Source organism: Talaromyces marneffei, chromosome 2 (genome assembly GCF_009556855.1).
Source record: "Talaromyces marneffei chromosome 2, complete sequence".
NCBI classification, from domain to species: domain Eukaryota; kingdom Fungi; phylum Ascomycota; class Eurotiomycetes; order Eurotiales; family Trichocomaceae; genus Talaromyces; species Talaromyces marneffei.
Genome location: NC_072349.1, coordinates 3,094,570 through 3,115,542, shown reverse-complemented (window position 1 = coordinate 3,115,542; position 20,973 = coordinate 3,094,570). Strand labels below are relative to the sequence as shown.

Sequence of the window (20,973 nt, the reverse complement as noted above, 5' to 3'; positions counted from 1 at the left end):
ATGATGCTGATTGCTCTATGTACTTTTGAATCAATGTAAACTATATACTTATACCTTCAAGGTATCTCTAAATCCCAAAATATGCACAACAAAACGCTCACTTGACCGAAAAGCTCAAATCTATATGCTCCATGCATCATCATCATCGGCGTCATCATCAATCCGCCAACTCTCGCAGGCGTCTCTCCTCCCTCCATTTCGGCCCATAATTAATCAAAATAAACAACAACGGCGTCGTAGCCAGCATCACCAATGCAATAAACGTATAACACCACCCGGCGCCCATAGCAGTCAACATCGGTTCAATGACGGCTGTAGCACCGGCCCCAAGCAGACAACGCGTAATATTACTTCCTGCCGTTGCAGTGGCCGCTTTGTTGGGGTAGAGATCAATCAACAAAGTGCTGACGGTGTTGAATGACCCAGTCAGACAGAATCCCATGAAGAATGTGATAATCGTTGGCGCAGCGACATGAACGCCATAATCCAGTACCCATCCAAACACAATAATTAGAGCAATGGCCCCGAGAATCAGTGGAAACGCAATCTGCAATCGAGCCTTCTCAATCGGAAAGTTTTTCAGATCTGTATGCCTGTTCCGCTGAACAGGGAGTCCCAGTTGCGTCGCAATACGCCGATAATTAACATCCAAGAGCTTCCCATTCGCGAACGCAGCCAGCGCAGAACCCGCACCAAAGGGGAGATAACATAACCCAATCTCCAGATCATTTAGACCGTATATCTCCGAGTACAAAGATGTAATAGCAACAGCCACATCATAAAACCCCGCAAAGAAAATCGAATTTGTAATCAACAGTACGGCCGTATCCTTTTGCAATACAATAGCCAACGTTGGTAACGGATTCGGAAACGACAGCTTGCGTGGCGCGCAAGGTAGAGTACTCTCGGCAGCGAGACGATCTTCCTCGGAGACCTCCTTGCGGGATTTTATGTAACTGATCAGGGACATATTCCACTTGGGTGGGGGGATTGAGCCATTGCTGACGATCTTACGGCCTGTCTCGGGGTAGAACAGGATAAATTGAATGAGCCATGCTGCAGCAATGATAAACAAGAACCAGAATATGGATCTCCAGCCTAGGTATTGTGATAAAAGGCCGCCGATGACGGGGCCCAGGGCTGGGCCAAGTAAAGAGCCGGCTGTCACAAAGCCCATGTAGCTTCCCCTCTCGGCTACAGAAGCGATATCTGCGATGACGCCGGCGGATAGTGCGATTGTAGTACTACTCCCCGCGCTTTGCATGCATCGCAGCACGAAGAGAGCCGCATAGCTATTTTGTAGGGCAAGACCGACGTTGGCGCCGAGGTAGATGATGAAGCAGATGAAATATGCCGGTCGTCGGCCGGCGTTATCTGCAAAATCGCCTATGAAGACGGGTGCAATGCCTTGAAAGATCTGTTTCCATGAGCAAGTGGCCCTAAAAGCCTAGGGGTGTGGAGCACGCACCATATAGCTAGTCATCGTCAAATTGATCAATGAAATCGAAACATTTAGGTCTTTTGCCAATGTGTTCATAGCTGGGAAATAGATCTGAGACGAGATTGGCGAGAAGAAACCAGCACACGAGGCGGCAATAACGATGTATCGTTTCATGCCAGGTGAAAAGACTGAATATTCCACTGTGGAGGATGCGCGAGTACCGCTGCGTTCGAGGTCAACGGCTTCTGTCGCTGTAGTTATAGCATTTTGATGTAGCCCTACTTCTTTCGAGGTCGTTGTTGGCTCAAATGTAGGCTCGGAGTGACTGTCACTCTCGCTCTCGCTGTCGTGACTGCTATCATGACCATGCTCTTGATCTAGAGGCGGTACTACCTGACTCGTACTCTCCGTCGTAGATACAACGAAATTCTTCTCCAAAAATTCGTCTTCGCCCGCCATCGAGAGGTCTGCCATTAATCAATCTATGCATTGGAAACCAGAAAGAAAGAAAAAAAAAATGCAACTATTCCTGATATCATCTCCATCTTATACGAATAGAGCTCCCCTCAATTCCCTTCATGAACGAATCAATGACCATCTTCCTTGATTGACGAAACTCCACTTAGATAAGTCGCCAGTAGCCACCCAGTCCAAAAGCAGGAAAGAGAGCAAAAACCTTCAACAAAAACCCCATACTCCGTAGAGTGTCAAAGCTAGAGTCGTATTCAAGAACAAAGAAGCAATACAATTGGCTATGTGGAAGAATGTGTCCTGTTCACGGCCAACCACAGCACGGCAAAGGAATCTCAGCGGGACCGCCCAAGTGCCGTCTTTGCCGACTTACGAGTCCTAGGGTTTCCGATGCCGGTTATCCTCGCTCATAGTTACAACAACAACAGACCGCCAGTCTAGAGATACTCGTTAGTTACTGCTCTTGGAAATTGGAAGTGAACAAGTCACATCTAGCTACTCAGGCGAGATTTTGCCTGGGGGATAGTCAGAGTGGGATGCGTGCCTATCGAGATGATCCGGGAAGAGTTCCCGGCCGGCTATTTGGTATTTACCTTCAAGTCAAGTTAAGACTCATACTTGCCCGGCAATTAGGAATGGTTTAGAAGAGACTTAGTGCGGTGTATATATGTATGTGCATTAGGTATTGATTATGCATACAAGAGCTTGATACTGACTTGCATGAAAGTGCACTCATGAATTAGAACGAAGCCGGCAGAAACCGTGATAGACATGCATACTATCATCAACATTGAACAATAGAAAAGAACAGAATGAAAATAATTGCATGTTGACAAGAACGAGAGGAGACTCGAGGGTGCAATGACAGTGACACGTAGAAAGAACAAGACCAATGTCCTAGACAGTGTACACACAGTCTTGACGACTATGGTTGCTACTTACACAGTTATAAACAATAAACCTAACCCAGTCAGATGATGGATTATTTATCATCATTCCATCCAATCCAGCTTCGAGGCATAACACGCCAGACTTTGACTTCTCCGCTCTTGAGATCACCGAGCTTGAAACTCTCGGGTTTGACCTTTTTGCTCTCACGGCCTTGCTCCCATGCGTGAATCTTCTTTTTCGTTCCATCCCAGTCAACAATGACACCAACATGGTCTGGCTTGCCAACTTCGGCGCTGTACTTTTGATGAAGTCCACCTTTGTGACCTTGGAATTTCGCGTTGCGGAAGCTGATGATATCGCCAGCCCGGATCTCATCGTTTTGCTGGACAGATGCATTGGCTAGATTGGCGTAGACCAGGGCGCCATAGGCCCGCGTACCTACCGGCAAAAGCACGTCACTAAGTGGTGAAAGCAAGTGCTGGATGAGACCGTAAGGTGTACCATCGCCAACCGTCGTGTTTTGTACCGAGTTGGCGGCAGCAGAGATTTTGCTTCCGAATTTTTCGTGTGCAGTCTCTAGCTGGTCTTGTCGGAGTTTGCTAGGAGGTGCTTCTTGTCGCTGCTCGAAGGTCACATCACTTGGGTTCTTTGCATCAAAGCGAACATTGATCACAGTTTGCGAATAGTCTGCAAACAAAACATAGACGTCCTTGCTGACTGTAGTTTTACCACCGCGTTTGCTTGAGGTTGACTCTTCGATCTCGAACAACAAGTCTTTGCGGTTCTGGAACACCGGAGGAGGAATATTTGGCTGGGTCCACCAGAAAGTGCTCTCTGCTAGGTCCACATCTGTAGCAATATACCCCATATCTGTGGATGGCCGTGAAATGTCCATTGATCGACGTGTGTTGGCCATGGCCCGGGAAATATCAAGACTCTGTCGGGATCGAGGAGCCTCGGTTGTTGGCGGAGGAGGTGGAACAGACTTCTCGTGTGGTGGAGGCGGGGGAGCAACGGTCCTTTCAGGAGGAGGTGGAGGAGGAGCAGCCTGGGGTAGTGAAACAGGGCTATCATCTTCATCATTATATTCTTCTCGTGGAGGAGGAGGAGGGTTTGAAGGCAGAGGAGGAGGTATGTTGGGACGACCAGAGTCATAGCGGTATGGATCATACTCATCACCGTCATCTTCCTCTTCCTCTTCCTCGGTAGTCAAGTCTCGTACAGGGGGTGGCGGGGGTGGCGCAGATCGTGGAATGTCCATTGATGCCCTTTTACTAGGCGGATGACCAGGTGGAGGAGGAGGTACAGCACGAGGGGCTGTCGGTAGAAGCGGAGGTAGAGCTCGAGGTGACTGAGGTGACAATTCGTCGCCTCCGTCTTCGATACTAGGTTCTCGACCGTGCGATTTGAGTGCGTCCTTGTGTTTCGCGGTGGGAGCAATATCAGTGTCATAATCTGCTTCGTACTCAGTTGTTTCATCTTGGATGCCCTGATCCCTAGAGATTGGTGACTGAATGATGCTATGCCTAGAATCCGACGTGGTTTGTCGAGATAGCGCTCCCGGAGGAGGTGGCGGTGGTGGTCGAGCCTGTGGTGGAGACGAAGGAGCCTGAGGAGTGTTTGTTGGAATTGGTGGAGGCCCACGACTGAATCGCTTCTCCGACATGGTTGCAGACCTGACGGAATCATATGTTGAAGAGCGGCGAGGCGGCGGTGGTGGACTGCTAGGCGCTGCCTGCGTCAAAGTTGAATCCAGTGACATTTTGTTGGTATGATTTGAAAGCTCATCATCTGATTCGGAGCCAGGGCTTGGAGATGTAGGAGGCCTGGATGCGGGAGCCGCAGGTCGTGATTCCGGTGCCGGAGGTGGTGCAGGTTGCGATCCAGGAATAGGCGGTGGAGGAGGTCTGCTCTCTGCAAAAGGCAGAGGAGGGACGGAGCGTTCTTGCGGCGGAGGCGGAGGTGCCCTGTCTATGGACTTGCGTGGTGCGATATCATGTTCTTCTACCACATCCTCAACATCTGGTAGCTCATCTGCTGAATGAAGTTGGGTAATGGGCATGTCCTCGTGTTCATCCTCCTTCTCAACTTCCTTTGGCGAGGAGACCGGGGGAGGTCGTTGGACGTTCATACCAGGCAAAGCCATTATTGGTACTGGAGGAGCGTGTAAAGGGGATCTGGGGGCTTCCAATTCTTCCGCTTGTCTTCCAGCATCATCGGCAACCTTGGGTTTCCTTGGGGGCATGCCCATACCACCACCACCGAACATTCCCATCATACCCATGCCGCCGCTCATTTTAGCCATACGCTCCCTGAGCTCCATTCTCCTCCTGACTTCCGGGTCAACTTCCTCCTCCTCCTCCTCCTCCTCTTCGTCGTCCTCTGCTGCTGCTTCCTCATTATCACCATCATCCGTTTGTTGTTCATGCACTGCATGCTTTTGCGCTCGAGGTCTTTCATCAGCATCTTCCCTACTTGTTGATGTTTCTTCCGCATCTTCGGTGTCAGCAGCGCCTGAATAATCCGCATCGTTCGTATCACTCGTAAGCTCCCGAGAAGGCAAAGGAGGAGAACCTAGCCGCGCAGGCTTGACATCCTCACCACCTTCGCCTTCAAAAGATGGACGTTCACCACGAGGAGTTTCAATGTCCGTGTGCTCCAGCTCTGGACTCTCAGCGGCAGCAGGAACTGGTGGCGCCTCCTGAAAATCGGTTCGTTTCTTCGGTGGTTTTTTCGCCTTTTCTTTCTTCTGTGCGGCCTCAGCCAAACGAGATGCTTGTTCCAATTGCTGCTTCTGAAGCAAGGCAATTCGCTCTTTCAAACTAGTCGGCTTTGGCTGATCCTCGTCTTGAGATGGCTCGGAAGGTGGGGATGGCAATGAATGTTCAGATACAGGAGGTTCTCTATTGGTAATCTCCGGGTCTTCTTCGCGACGATACGCCTTTGGTGGTAGTTGTTCTCTAGGTATCGGGACGTATGCATTTTTGCTGGGTGGAGGTGCCACGAACGGTTTCTTTATGAAGGAATTGACACTTGCACCGCCCGGCTTGAAAGGAGCAATTGGAGGCGCGGCGGGTTTGTTGAATGCGGCAATGCGATCTCTGAAGGCATTTGAGCTCGGCTTGCTGGAAACAACTGGTGGAGAGGCTTTGGCTGCTGGAGCAGGACTCGGCTCAGGCTGAGGCTGCTTCGGTGGCTGTGAGACCACTGGAGGAACAACCGGATTAACAACAGGAGCTGGAGGCGGAGGAGATGGCAACGGTACAGATTTCTCTTGAGGTGGTTCGACAGTTGAAGCAGGCTCTGGTTCCTCCCCTTGAACGGGCTCTTCACCCATCTCTTTCGCAGCTGGTGTTTCGACCGCCGCAGGTTGTGCTGGTGGGGGAACCGGATCTGCCTCCTTCTTCGCCTTTACAGGACGACTTGGCCTTGGCGGAGCTGTAGGCTCAAATCTCTCGACAAAATTGCGAGGGAAAATACCCTCTTGCTTCGAGCCAGCATCGTCATTGTATTCCCCATAGTACCAGTCCGCATCCTCCACTGCGGTGACGGTAATCACCTGGCCGATTGAGAAATGAAGGTCATCTTCATGCTCTGATGTATAATCAAAAAGAGCCTTGACCGTAAACGGTGGGCCGGACATCTGGGTGGTAATGCTCCGGGAGTTCGTGGTTGTGTGGTGAGGTGGTTGTGTGTTGATTCGTAGGCAGCGGGATTAGCGCAATGAGGGGGAAGTGACAACACACGTCAAAAGGAGCGAGTCGAATGTATCCAGTCCCGGCTAATTCAGGAGTCAGAATTGAATGCTTGTTATAGATGGCGGTCTTAATAAAAAAAGATCCTGTACATGACGGCGGCTATGTTGTGATCGAGGAAATAGAGTGTTTGCTGTGTAGGGCGCCAAGTCAACAACAATAACCATGGGCTGGCTGGTGCGGACTGCGGGACAATTGAGCAGAGAGGTCTTACCTCAATAGTTGGATGCTGGCAAACTAAACAAGCTAGGACGAAGCTTAGGTGGTGGCCCGGATACACAAAGGCAGCATCGGGTGTAGGCAGCAGACAAGGGGCAGACAGGTGATATTAAAATAAGAATAAGAATAAGAATAAGAATAAGCGTCGAGGGCGATGGTTGACTGACGGGGGGTTGTTCCTACAGTTAAAGCAAGAAGGATGTGGGGAGCAGCAGCCTTGGCTCTAAGCCTGGGGGATCCACTGGTGACGCTGAGCTCTCCCGTTTCATGTCCGCCACTCGGTCTCTCAGTGAAGTTTCAGATATTCATATCTTGCTTCAGATTTTGTTTCTCGTGAGTGGTGAATCTGATGATAACTTAGATCATAAATGCTGTGACCATTTCCAGTAGGCCTGCAGCGTTTTGTTTCAGCAATTACTTGTCCCTCGACACCCCACTGAAGATTTTCCGCTGTTCTGCTTCAAGCAATACTAAGTCACCATGAACGCTCCCACAACAGACCAGGCCAAAAACTACAAATACCCCGGGGAAAAGCCTCCTAATCCGCGACACCTAGCAATCGCCCTCCAACACGCAAACCAAATCCAAGCACAGAAAGACGCCCAAGCCCTAATCCTAGATCGCATACTGGAACTGATCGAGCTCCCATCCTCGGAATCAGCAGATCCCGCACAACCTGCCGCACAAGATGCAGCAGCACTCAAAGCGGCCCTGGTACCGTTTCAGCCTGTGGATTTCGATAACCTCATTCTTGAGCGGAATATAGAAGGGCGATGTGGCTATGCGTTATGTCCTCGCGAGCACAGGAAAGAAGACCCTAATGCCAAGTTTCGGATTTTATGGGGACCGAAAGGGAGCGGAGACAACGGCCGGGGTCGAGAGATGAAGGTTGTCCCTCGTGAGAAATTGGAGATGTGGTGTTCAGATCAATGTGCTGAGCGAGCTATGTATCTCCGGGTCCAGTTGGCTGAAGAGCCGGTGTGGGAGAGACGAGCGGTGGATTCACGGACGAAACCGCTTGAACTATTGGAAGAGGCTCAGCAAACGAGAAAGGAGGCAACTAAGACAAATGGAGAACAAGAAGATCGGACGTTGACTGAGAAAATGAAGAATCTCAAAGTGAATGATGAGTCCTCATCAGCATCTGCATCGACCTCTGAACACACGAAACAACTGGCTCTTGAACGAGGCGATACCGGTCCCACGTTTAGGAACCAAGGTCGCGTGGATGTGAACGTGCAAGAGAAAGACGTTGACTTCCACGGGAGTATACCAGCCGCTCCTGTTGCGCGCCCAGGAGACAGCACTGGCGGTTCAATCGAGGGTTACGTGCCTCAAAAGACTCATGAGAATCTTAAGCAAACTCATGACCAGGATGCTTCCGACATGGAAGATGTGCTTTACAATATTTGAGACCGTATCATCACCTGGAAACTACAATATTACAACGTAGATGGATCTACAAAGACCAGTCGCAAAGAGAGGTTTGGTCGGCCATCTGGCTACGGATGGTAGTCACATCTCACAGAAGAGTGACCTCCACACGACGACACCAACAGATGGCACCATCGACTCCCTTCGGAGCAGAGCAAAGGTAGGGACAAGGGCTAGGTATGCAAAAGAAAAAGGAAAGCAATTGGCAATCAAGCATCATCTCCCATCAATATGACAAAGAGAATCAGCGACACCTTGTTTGTGGAAAATCCTGTTTCTTTTCATTTTTTGGTATCTTTGTGTGTCAATGAAGACAGCCAAGATTAGCTACATCATCAAAACATTAAAAAGAGTAAATCTCTGACGAGAAATCTCTTCCTGCGTGAAAAATCATTTTCGCTTTTTTGTTGTGGGTGTCGAAAATGGTAAAATTGATACTTTCACGACATTAAATAAACACCCATCCCTTGCTCGTCGGATTTCTTCCCTTTATCGGAAGAAATGATTTACCGGAAGCGGCGAGGGCGCTCAGTCTGCTGCTGCTGGGAGACTTGGACAACGTTGACCTTGAGGGAGTCGAACTGTAAAATCCCGAAGTTAGCAACTCAATCTCTCTGTAGATCGATAAGGGAAAACTCACGCCGAGGCTCTTGAGGAGATCCTTGGTATCAGCATCGACATCAAGCTGGCCAGACTCGGACTGAGAAACGTCCAAAGCGGAGATCTCAGGAACGTATTGATCCTTGCGCTCACGCTCCTCTTCCTGGAGCTTGAAGGAGATACCGCGGACGGGACCACGCTGGATACGCTTCATCAAATGGGTGGTGTAACCAGCAATCTATTCCCACAATCAGTATGATTCGGTCAATTTTCGAGGATTTGACAGGAGGCGAACCTTGTTGCGAAGACGCTTGGAGGCAATGATGGCGATTTCATCGCAAAGACGCTTGTTGGTCTCGAAGTCGAGCGTCAACTTGGGGTAGTAACGCTCGATGATGACCTTGGCGGACTTCTTGACGGTCTATCAATTTCAAAAAAAAGACACAATTAGTCTCATGTATAACAATAATTTCACTCTATTTCAAATAAATTCGTACCTTTGTGCGGACGCGACCCATTTTGGCGGTTTGATGATGATTGTCGAAATGGTTGAATTCCGTCTGGCTTTGGATCTGAGATATTATTTCGAAATCTTGTGTGGGCTGGTGCGGGCTTGGCGCCCGGTTATCGAGTCACGTGAATGCGAGCCACGAAAAACCACGCTTATGGCCGAAAAGGGATATATTGTCTTGGCATAATTTCTGATCACGTGACTTATCTTGAGTTGTGAGATGTTCTTCAAGCCGTGGAGCTCATTGATAATTTTGGGGTTTGAATATCATAGATAGACAGGAAAAGCAGACAGAGAAGAATCACGATTTATCAATGAAATCGTTTATTGTACAATGTATAGATACACAAAAGTATATGGCAATAGAACACGGCTAATCAATCCATTCTCGCGCTGTACGAACATTAAACAAGTCGAGGAACATCCCGTTGCGTCGACTGTGCTGCTGGACTTATATTGGTCGGGTCGCTGGGGTCATAGTTGGAAATACCATAGGGTGCCATGACATCTCTTTCAGCCCTGCTGGCTTCTAGATCGATCGTTCCTTGAGAGGATATCGAGACTCGCTTGGGGACCACCCAGACTTTGCCACCACCTGGGATCGATGGGTCGAGGTACTCGAGACCTCTAATGTTATCTTCCGTGCTATCATGCTCGTCCTCATATGCGATACCGGCAACACCGAGAACAGGGCGACGCTTGTATCGTCGTTTCTTTGTCTTGGCTGTCAGGACCCGAGCTTCAACGGGGCGCATGGCTTGTTGAGGTCCGTATGAGGGATGGTTGTAGAGAATTGCGCCTGATCGAGTGTAAGCAAGACCAGCTGATGGGTGCGTTCGTGGTGGTCCTTGGCTAGCATAGTCAACAGAAGCCAAGTTTGCTGCATTCGCTTCGTAATAGTCAGTCCCGATAAACATCGAAGGGAGATCAGATGACAAGGTGTGGAGATCCAAGAGACGACTGAGCTCCGGTCCAGCTAGTCTCTTATCCGCTCGCAATCTCTTCAGATAACTTTGGAATTCTTCATCTGTGACTTTAACGGGTTCAATGGTCTGGTCAGCTTCCAAGCCACCCTCATCCTGCGCTTTTTTTCTACGCTCAACAGTCAATTTGTTTTCGTATTGTTCTCGCAATTGTTTCAACAATTCTGGTCTTCGGCGGCGTAATGAATGCAAATAGGCTTGAAACTGAATCTCGGATTGACCGCCCAGCCACGGCCCGGATTGTCGATATACTTGAGCACCACGCTCCTTCGCACCCTCGCTAGTGGAGACATTATCACGTCGAGCTTCAAACGGACTCTCATGGGCCTTGCCAAAGTCTGTTCGGTTCTTCCTAGCGACTTGAGGTAAAGAAATGGGAAGGTTGAGCTCCTGAAACTTGGTCAGGGTCATGATGTGATCACCAGCGGAATCGAAGTCGGTGACATGTTCGAACGTGTCGAGAGCATTGACACGGATCACAGGCTTGCTGGACCTCTCGATCGTAGATTTGGCTGGTAATGCTCGTTTCAAACCCCAGTCTCCTTTGTAAAGGGCGGCTGGTGGTGTTTCAATGGCAGCTCTGGTAGGGTGTGGAAGAGTTGCGGATGCCGACTCGTTAACGGTTTTGGATGTGACCGGTCGCGGCGCGGTAGTCAATGGTGTTGGCAATGCAAAAAGACGAGAGTTTCTCAGCAGATTAGCCGTTGGCGAAAGTTTTGGAGCCGCCATGGCTGTATGGTTATGGCTGTTGATGCGGTCTCTCCAGAAGCTCCGTTGAAGAAAAGTATCTCGCCGAAAAGTTGGTGATCCGCTACGGCGAGCGGTAAAACCACCTGCGCAGAGCACTAGTTACGCTGTTACCTATGTGCACGGACGAACTCAGAATCAACATATTATATTTTGTTTTCCAATTTATTCGCATATATAGTATCTACAATTCTATATATCTCTATTGCACACGAACCCCTCTAACAGCAAAGATTCTTTACAGCCCCACTTTCGCGAGCGAAGCAAGAGTGTCGCCAACTGACTCCTTGATCGACTTGAATTGGATACCCAGAACATTACGAACCCTCGAGTTGTCAATCTCATACTGGTAAGGGAATTCTCCGACTTCGCCATAATCTGGGAGGTTGGACGCATATTTCGGCTGTGTCTCGCGAATAGCATCCACAAGGTCCTTGTTGCTCATGAAACCTTCCGCTGTGAAGAACCGCTTTCCGCCGGCTTCTGCGACTTCAATAGCCTTGACGTGGGCGAGAGCCACATCGCGGACATCGACCCATAGCATATGCTCTGTTGGTGAGCTGTCGTTCTTCTTCTTGCCCAGGGCGAAATCTGTAATGATTTGGTTGGAAGTGTTGAGGCTCTCGAGGCTGTTGAGGTAACCGATAACTGGGCCGAAGACAAAAGGAGGGTTGATCGTTGCTACGTCAAAGTTTGGCTTCTCCTTCTCCACGAATTCCCATGCTGCTTTTTCGGCGAATGTCTATCATAGTCAGTATTTCTCCTTCCTCCAGGGTTGATCTATGACATACCTTGCTACCTCTGTATGTGGTGAATTTGTTATCTTTGGTTGCCTCCTCGTAGGTGACAGGGTTCCACACAGACTCGTCGTAGAGCTTCGGGTGGTTGGGTGCGTGGGTAATGGCAGCAAAAGAAGACGTGATCACCACTCGCTTCACGGAAGGAACATAAGTCTTGATAGCATTGAGAATGCCTTTGGTGCCGTTGATAGCTGGGTTTAGGATCTCCTTGACGGGGTCGGTGAAGTTATAGTGAAAGGGCGAAGCCGTGTGAATAACATAATCGTAGGCTGGTCCAGACTTGAGGACCTATCGTTTCATTAGCAGTGAACAGCCTCGATATAAAGGGGTGCATGTGACTCTACCTCGTCAAAGGCTCCTTCCTTAGCAATGTCCTCGACAATGACGTAAGACAACTTGTCCCTTGAGAGATTGGGGTATGCCTCGAGAATCTTGTCGCCCTTTTGCTGGGATCGGACAGTGGTAACTACCTCGAATCTGCAAATATATAACATAAGCAATTGTTGTTGAACTTCTCTTTGTGGATGAACTTACCCATGTTCAAGCAAAATGTTGAGAACGTGGGCCGCAATGAAGCCGCTGCCACCTAATCAATCATATCAGTGGTGTCACTGTCGTCAACTATCAATTCATAGTGTCAATGTCTTACCAGTAAGAAATACCTTGACCATCTTGATGACTAGTACTTGTAGGAGTAGACGATGCAAACCACAGTCAGGGCTATACAGGAATGGAGTTGTATCTGGGGAAGAATTGATTTATAAGACTCCATCGGGCCGTGCCCCTCATTCCTTTATATACCCGCCATTTTATCGTGTATGGACCCGATCCACGGCAATTGATGGTGTGCAGGCCTATCTCGATGGCGTAAGGGTTGCCTCGTGAGTCAATTACCGTTTGTTGAATTGCAGTAATTGATTAGTGGCTATTGCAGTAGATCGTAGCATTGGCATCATATCGATCTAAATGGAAGTGCTCCCCGTTCTGTGTCTAGACTTCACAACGACAGAGGGTTTGCAGTTGAACATTGAGTCGGAATGTCAGTTCCGTTCGAACATCCCGAGCACCTTCTGAGCAAAGGACTTCGCAATATTATACATAGTAGGAAATATTTCAGGGACTATTTACGGGGCACTTAAGGAGCTGCTCTTGTGCCTGTCCTGCCCTGTGGTCCAAGCTGTATATGTAGTCCGAATCATTCTGAGTCAGTCTTAACTTGGCACCAAGCAGTCACTTTGCGGCGCCATCCATGCTGCCTAGATAAACCATAACGTGCCACGATAGATGTAGTGCAATGGTGTAACAAAAGGAACGATGGAAAAGGAACGAGCATCGCGCATGATACGGCAGTGCTATGGTGGTCCGTGCGGTTACGCGGCTGCCGCTGAAGGCTCCCGCTAACTAAGAGAGTCTCGACCTAAACTTCACACCTCAATCCAAGTCATGTTGCCGTCGGTGACAGACTAGATTTTTACATGTCGCTTTACTGATTGCATACTACAACCGGGTCGAAGCTCAGAAATTATAATAGTCAGATGTGTGCGCCGTGTCGCTATCCATCATGGCGCAAGCAGGTCCGGTGACGGACGTTGTACAGAGGCTCTTCACTGAGCTGAAGTCCAAAAACGAAGAAGCGCGTGTCAGAGCTTCCTATGAGCTCTATGACAATGTCCTGACGGTTTCTCGAGGTGAGTTCCGTCAACTCGCTTCTCTGGGAAAGCTCACATGCTAACTAATACCTCCCTTCAGATTGGGCCCCGGAGAAATTCCTCGAATTCTATAATGCTGTTAGCCAGCGCATCGCCCAACTAGTCGTTACGGGCAGCGACGCCAACGAGAAGATCGGCGGTCTTTTAGCCCTCGACCGACTCATCGATTTCGATGGGGTGGATGCCGCACAAAAGACAACACGATTTGCCAGTTATTTACGAAGTGCGTTACGAAGTAACGATAATGCAGTTCTCGTCTATGCTGCTCGATCGCTCGGCCGACTAGCGAAACCCGGCGGTGCACTAACTGCAGAGCTCGTGGAGAGTGAGATACAATCGGCATTGGAATGGTTACAATCAGAAAGACAAGAAAGCAGACGCTTTGCGGCGGTGCTGATCATACGAGAACTTGCCAAAGGATCGCCCACTTTGCTGTATGGATTCGTGTCACAAATATTCGATCTTGTTTGGGTCGCCCTCAGGGATCCCAAAGTCCTTATTCGAGAGACCGCCGCCGAGGCCGTAAGCGAATGCTTCGAAATAATCGCAGCCCGAGATGTTGGCGTGAAACAACAGTGGTTTGCGCGCATATACGAAGAGTCTTTACAGGGTCTCAGGTCCAGCAATGTTGACTGGATTCACGGCTCTCTCTTGATACTGAGGGAGCTTCTTCTCAAAGGTGCCATGTTTATGAACGAGCACTACCGAAATGCCTGTGAGATCGTGCTCCGTCTGAAAGATCATCGAGACCCCAAGATACGGACTCAGGTTGTCCGCACGATTCCGATCCTTGCTTCTTATGCGCCAACCGACTTTACAAACAATTACTTGCATAGATTCATGGTCTACCTTCAAGCACAGCTCAAGAGGGAAAAGGAACGAAATGCCGCTTTCATTGCGATCGGAAAGATCGCCAACGCGGTCGGTGTTGCGATTGGACAATACCTAGACGCCATAATAGTCTATATTCGGGAAGGCCTGGCACTAAAAGCGAGAAATCGTGCAGGCATCAACGAAGAACCCATGTTCGAGTGTATCAGTATGCTGTCGCTAGCAGTCGGCCAAGCTCTCAGCAAGTACATGGAAGCTTTACTCGACCCAATCTTCGCCTGCGGTTTGAGTGAGTCTCTTACTCAAGCCTTGGTGGATATGGCACACTACATCCCTCCTATCAAAGCCACGATACAAGAGAAATTGCTCGATATGTTGAGTATCATCCTGTGTGGCACACCTTTCAGACCGCTAGGATGCCCGGAGAACCGATTGCCACCCCTTCCTTCATTTGCCAAAGATTTCACACCACAGGAGCTTCACTCGGATACAGAAGTTGCCTTGGCTTTACATACATTAGGCAGTTTTGACTTTTCTGGTCATATACTCAACGAATTTGTTCGAGACGTCGCCATCAGATACGTTGAAAGCGACAACCCAGAGATTCGCAAAGCCTCTGCCTTGACTTGTTGTCAGCTTTTCGTTCACGACCCCATCATCAACCAAACGAGCAGCCACTCTATACAGGTTGTTGGTGAAGTTATTGATAAGTTGCTTACTGTGGGGGTTGGCGATCCCGATCCTGAAATTCGCCGTACAGTTTTGTTGTCTTTAGACCGCAAGTTTGACCGTCATTTAGCCAAGCCAGAGAATATTCGATGCTTATTTCTGGCTGTTAATGACGAGGTCTTTGCTGTGCGTGAGGCGGCCATCAGTATCATCGGACGTCTTTCCAGTGTCAACCCAGCATATGTCTTCCCTCCTTTAAGAAAGCTTCTTGTCAATCTATTGACAGGACTTGGATTCGCTAGCACAGCGCGACAGAAAGAAGAGAGTGCGCAACTCATCAGCCTTTTCGTTGCCAATGCGACCAAACTTATAAGATCATACGTGGACCCCATGATCACTTCCTTACTGCCCAAGACCACTGATCCCAGCGCGAATGTGGCATCGACAACTTTGCGAGCCATCGGAGAGCTCGCAAATATCGGTGGCTCCGAAATGAAAACATATATACCACAGCTTATGCCCATAATTCTAGATTCTTTGCAAGATCTCTCATCACATGCGAAACGGGAAGCCGCCTTACGAACACTGGGTCAACTAGCCAGCAACTCCGGCTATGTGATTGAACCATATATGGAGTATCCACAACTACTTGCTGTCTTGATCAATATCATTAAGACTGAACAGGCTGGGTCACTGCGCAAGGAAACCATCAAGCTGCTGGGTATCCTAGGAGCCCTTGATCCTTACAAATATCAACAAATCAGTGAAATCTCACCTGATGTTCGTTATATCAATGAAGTGCAACCCATCTCAGATGTCGCTCTCATCATGCAGGGCCTGACACCGTCCAGTGAGGAATACTATCCTACAGTGGTCATCAATACTTTGCTGCAAAATATACTACGGGAGAACTCCTTAGCTCAATACCACTCCGCTGTTATCGACGCCATTGTCACGATATTCAAGACCCTTGGTTTGAAATGTGTATCGTTCCTTGGGCAAATCATTCCAGGCTTTCTTGGGGTGATCAGAAGCTCGCCGGTTGGCCGACTAGAGTCATATTTCAACCAGCTTGCTATTCTTGTTAACATTGTTCGCCAACACATCCGTGCTTTTCTTCCCGAAATCATCGACACCATCCGCGATTATTGGGATTCCAATCATCAAGTACAGGCTACGATTCTCTCTTTGATTGAGGCAATCTCCACGGCACTTGAAGGAGAATTCAAGAAGTACTTGGCCGGATTGATTCCTTTGATGTTGGACACTCTCGAGAAGGATATCTCTCCGCGCCGACAGCCATCCGAACGCATCCTACATACTTTCCTCATCTTCGGCTCTAGCGGCGAAGAGTACATGCACCTAGTTGTTCCATCTATTGTGCGCCTCTTCGATAAGGTTCAAAATCCTCTTAATATTCGCAAATCTGCCATTGAGACTTTGGGCAAGTTATCTCGAGAAGTTAATGTGTCCGACTTTGCCTCGCTCATGATCCACTCCTTATCTCGAGTTATTGCAAGCAATGACCGCACGCTTCAAAAGGCCGCTATGGACTGTATTTGTGCTCTTATCTTCCAACTCGGACAAGATTTCACTCATTACATACAACTCATCAACAAGGTATGTTTGCCTCAATAATTTCTCTACTATGTCAACTAACCCGTGAAAACAGGTCATGAAGCAACATCAAGTCACTAATTCTTCGTACGAATCATACGTCGTCAAATTGCAAAAGGGCGAGTCTCTCCCACAAGATCTGACTCTTCACGAAAATTACCGAACTCTAGCGGATGATACCAATTATGCAGAGATAGGACAGAAGAAAATGCAAGTGAATCAACAACATCTCAAGAATGCATGGGATGCCTCACAAAAATCAACCCGCGAGGATTGGCAGGAATGGATTAGGCGCTTCAGCGTGGAACTTTTGAAAGAGTCTCCCTCGCCAGCTTTAAGAGCATGCGCTAGTTTGGCTGGTATCTATCAACCTCTCGCTAAGGATTTGTTCAACGCTGCCTTTGTTTCATGCTGGACGGAACTTTACGATCAGTACCAAGAGGAACTTGTGCGATCCATTGAAAAGGCTTTGACATCTCCAAACATACCCCCAGAAATCCTTCAGATTCTACTCAACCTCGCAGAGTACATGGAGCACGATGACAAGGCTCTCCCAATTGATATCCGAACCCTAGGACGGTACGCAGGCAAGTGCCACGCATTCGCCAAAGCGCTTCACTACAAGGAACTAGAATTCGAACAAGACCAGAACTCTAGCGCTGTAGAGGCTTTGATTACGATCAATAACCAACTTCAGCAATCTGATGCAGCCATTGGTATTCTCCGTAAAGCTCAAGCATATCGCGATGTTGAGCTCAAAGAAACCTGGTTCGAGAAGCTGCAGCGTTGGGAAGAAGCACTTGCAGCTTATAAGCGACGTGAAAAACAAGACCCAGATTCCTTCGGTATCACAATGGGCAAGATGCGCTGTCTACACGCTCTTGGAGAGTGGAAACTCCTCTCTGACCTAGCACAGGAGAAATGGAATCAAGCATCAGTGGAACATAGGCGAGCAATTGCACCACTAGCTGCTGCGGCTGCTTGGGGTCGTGGTCAATGGGACCTCATGGACTCTTATCTGGGTGTTATGAAAGAGCATACTCCTGATCGATCCTTCTTCGGGGCTATTCTAGCCATCAACCGCAATCAGTTTGAAGAAGCGGCACATTACATTGAAAAAGTTCGTAATGGATTGGATACTGAGCTTTCGGCTCTTCTAGGAGAATCTTACAACCGAGCATATGATGTCGTCGTGCGAGTACAAATGCTTGCCGAGCTTGAAGAAATCATCGTTTTCAAGCAGAACGTCGGTGATCCCGAGAAACAGCAAGCGATGCGTGAGACATGGAACAAGAGACTTCTCGGCTGTCAGCAGAACGCAGAGGTGTGGCAACGAATGCTCAAGGTACGACAACTTGTCATACCGCCGCATGAGAACATGGATATGTTGATCAAATACGCCAATTTGTGCCGTAAATCGAACCGCATGGGCATTGCTGAACGTACCTTGGCATCTCTTGAAACCGAGATTTCAGGGCCTAATGGCATTGAAACTGTGGTGCCACCAGAGGTCAAATATGCACGTTTCAAGTTTGCGTGGGCTCAAGGCCACCAAGTTGACGCTTTGCAATCACTCAAAGAGTTCACTTCTGCACTTGCAGATGATCTCACACGGTACAATGCCCTGCTTGCAAATCATACTGATCATGACGGCACAAATGGAGTCAATGGCATGCTTGACAATAACCCCGATGTCAATCACCTTCGGTCGAGAATTGGAGATGTGACAAAACTGAAAAAGCTTCTGGCCAAGAGTTATTTGAAACAGGGAGAATGGCAGACGGCTCTACAAAGCGGTGACTGGCGACCACAACATGTTCGGGAAGTGCTGAATGCGTACTCGGCAGCGACACAATACAATCGCGACTCTTACAAAGCCTGGCATTCTTGGGCTTTGGCCAACTTTGAGGTTGTTACTACGCTGGCTGCTCAGCAGAGTCGTGACGGTTCCTCGGTTCCTGGTCATATTATCAATGAGCATGTTCTTCCAGCGATTCGCGGCTTCTTCCGTTCGATCTCATTGTCCTCTACATCCTCACTACAGGACACCTTGAGATTGCTTACGTTGTGGTTCACATATGGAGGGGACACAGATGTCAATAGTGTTGTGACCGAGGGCTTTGCTTCGGTGAATATCGACACCTGGCTTGCAGTCACACCACAACTGATTGCCCGTATCAACCAGCCCAACACCAAGGTTCGCACCGCAGTCCATCGCCTCCTGGCTGAAGTTGGCAAAGCTCATCCCCAAGCGCTCGTGTACCCTGTGACTGTCGCCATCAAATCCAACGTCGCACGACGGTCTCAATCAGCCACCTACATTATGGAAAGCATGAGACAGCATAGTGCGAAATTGGTTGAACAAGCCGATGTTGTCAGTAATGAACTGATCCGTGTTGCTGTTTTGTGGCACGAGCTTTGGCATGAGGGTCTCGAGGAAGCATCACGATTGTATTTCGGCGATCATAACGTGGAAGGAATGTTTTCCACGTTGGCTCCTCTTCATGAGTTGCTTGACCGAGGTGCTCAGACGTTGAGAGAGGTGTCTTTTACGCAAGCATTTGGTCGTGATTTGGCTGAGGCTAGACAATATTGCCTCCTGTATCGTGAGACTGAAGAGCTTGGTGATTTGAACCAGGCTTGGGAACTTTATTACAATGTCTTCCGCAAGATTGCCCGTCAATTACCTCAACTTTTAACACTTGATCTCAAATATGTATCGCCAAGACTAAAGGAGGTATCGGATCTTGATCTGGCCGTGCCAGGAACATTCCATCCAGGCAGGCCGATCGTCAGAATCATGAGCTTTGATCCTATCTTGCACGTTCTTCAGACCAAGAAGCGTCCACGAAGAATGACACTCAAGGGAAGTGACGGCAACTCTTACATGTACGCTCTCAAGGGACACGAAGATATCCGACAGGATGAACGTGTAATGCAGCTCTTTGGTCTAGTGAACACACTTCTAGACAACGACAGCGAGAGCTTCAAACGACATCTATCCGTTCAACAATTCCCGGCTATACCATTGTCACAAAATTCGGGTCTTATCGGCTGGGTTTCCAACAGCGACACATTGCACGCGCTAATCAAGGAATACCGAGAAAGCCGCCGTATCTTGCTCAACATCGAGCATCGCATCATGCTGCAAATGGCACCCGATTACGATAATCTTTCCTTGATGCAAAAGGTCGAGGTCTTTGGCTATGCTATGGACAATACAACAGGCAAAGATCTCTACCGCGTTCTTTGGTTAAAGAGCAAGAGTTCAGAATCCTGGCTCGAGCGACGAACCAATTACACGCGTTCCTTAGGTGTTACGTCAATGGTCGGATATATTCTTGGTCTTGGAGATAGACATCCTTCCAACCTTTTGCTTGACCGACTTACGGGTACTGTTGTGCATGTTGATTTCGGCGACTGCTTTGAGATTGCAATGCATCGGGAGAAGTATCCAGAAAGAGTGCCGTTCCGTCTTACACGTATGTTGACGTTTGCTATGGAAGTCAGCAACATTGAGGGAAGCTATCGCATTACCTGTGAGGCTGTTATGCGTGTCATTCGGGAGAACAAGGACTCGTTGATGGCTGTGCTTGAAGCTGTAAGTATCCATTCTTTCTTTTCTTTTCAATCCTGGCTAACACCGTCTAGTTTATTCACGATCCTCTGATTAACTGGCGTCTCGGAACTCGCGAGTCACCTGAAAGACCATCATTCTCCACTGTTGACCGTCGCCAATCGATCGTGGATGATGTCAACCTAGAACACGGTATTCAGCCAAGCAACTTCACCCGTCATCGCCGGGCATCCATCTTAGAGGGTGGAGGCATACTCGACGCACCACAGGGCGTTGCAAACGAGGCTCGCGAAGCACAGAATGCTCGCGCTTTACAGGTCCTCGCTCGTGTCAAGGAGAAACTCACCGGACGAGACTTTAGACCCAACGAAGAACTGAATGTAAGCGATCAAGTCGACAAACTTCTGGCGCAGGCAACTAGCGTTGAGAACATCTGTCAGCATTGGATTGGATGGTGCAGCTTCTGGTAGATATTTTGTGTCCCATGAGTTACTTGTAAGATGATAGAGAGTGTGGCTGGGTGGCATTGGGGGATTTGCTTTTTCTTTCTTTTCAATCTTGTTCAGTTGGGCGCATGGAGTAATACTCGCTTGTGTCCGGGTTTATGCGTCAACATGTGTATACTCATTATATGTGGAGCGGAGAATGATTCTTCTTATTTTCTACAAATTTTTTTTCCGAGACCTTCATAAATATTACAGAGTACTTCACCAATACC

General features: G+C 48.7%; 7 protein-coding genes across 7 annotated transcripts; 2 read left to right on the top strand and 5 right to left on the bottom strand.

Annotated features, from left to right (window-relative positions):
- Window positions 1-157: 157 nt before the first annotated feature.
- EYB26_003482 (uncharacterized protein) lies at window positions 158-1,900 on the bottom strand (the record flags this gene model as incomplete). The annotated part of the gene is made up of 2 exons (XM_054262782.1): window positions 158-1,417; window positions 1,469-1,900. The coding sequence occupies 2 exons, from the start codon at window positions 1,898-1,900 to the stop codon at window positions 158-160; spliced, it is 1,692 nt and encodes a 563-aa protein (XP_054118757.1).
- A 994-nt stretch (window positions 1,901-2,894) lies between these two features.
- EYB26_003481 (uncharacterized protein) lies at window positions 2,895-6,446 on the bottom strand (the record flags this gene model as incomplete). The annotated part of the gene is made up of 1 exon (XM_054262781.1): window positions 2,895-6,446. The coding sequence occupies one exon, from the start codon at window positions 6,444-6,446 to the stop codon at window positions 2,895-2,897; it is 3,552 nt and encodes a 1,183-aa protein (XP_054118756.1).
- Window positions 6,447-7,257: 811 nt separating this feature from the next.
- On the top strand, window positions 7,258-8,190 carry EYB26_003480 (uncharacterized protein; the record flags this gene model as incomplete). The annotated part of the gene is made up of 1 exon (XM_054262780.1): window positions 7,258-8,190. The coding sequence occupies one exon, from the start codon at window positions 7,258-7,260 to the stop codon at window positions 8,188-8,190; it is 933 nt and encodes a 310-aa protein (XP_054118755.1).
- A 527-nt stretch (window positions 8,191-8,717) lies between these two features.
- EYB26_003479 (uncharacterized protein) lies at window positions 8,718-9,329 on the bottom strand (the record flags this gene model as incomplete). Its single annotated transcript, XM_054262779.1, has 4 exons — window positions 8,718-8,792; window positions 8,852-9,049; window positions 9,107-9,232; window positions 9,309-9,329. 4 exons carry the CDS (start codon window positions 9,327-9,329, stop codon window positions 8,718-8,720), a joined length of 420 nt encoding a protein of 139 aa, XP_054118754.1.
- Window positions 9,330-9,726: 397 nt separating this feature from the next.
- Window positions 9,727-11,034, bottom strand: EYB26_003478 (uncharacterized protein; the record flags this gene model as incomplete). The annotated part of the gene is made up of 1 exon (XM_054262778.1): window positions 9,727-11,034. The coding sequence occupies one exon, from the start codon at window positions 11,032-11,034 to the stop codon at window positions 9,727-9,729; it is 1,308 nt and encodes a 435-aa protein (XP_054118753.1).
- Window positions 11,035-11,290: 256 nt separating this feature from the next.
- On the bottom strand, window positions 11,291-12,523 carry EYB26_003477 (uncharacterized protein; the record flags this gene model as incomplete). Its single annotated transcript, XM_054262777.1, has 5 exons — window positions 11,291-11,794; window positions 11,844-12,140; window positions 12,197-12,329; window positions 12,387-12,438; window positions 12,502-12,523. The coding sequence occupies 5 exons, from the start codon at window positions 12,521-12,523 to the stop codon at window positions 11,291-11,293; spliced, it is 1,008 nt and encodes a 335-aa protein (XP_054118752.1).
- Window positions 12,524-13,413: 890 nt separating this feature from the next.
- EYB26_003476 (uncharacterized protein) lies at window positions 13,414-20,725 on the top strand (the record flags this gene model as incomplete). The annotated part of the gene is made up of 4 exons (XM_054262776.1): window positions 13,414-13,540; window positions 13,602-16,681; window positions 16,734-20,279; window positions 20,330-20,725. 4 exons carry the CDS (start codon window positions 13,414-13,416, stop codon window positions 20,723-20,725), a joined length of 7,149 nt encoding a protein of 2,382 aa, XP_054118751.1.
- Between the last annotated feature and the right edge of the window lie 248 nt (window positions 20,726-20,973).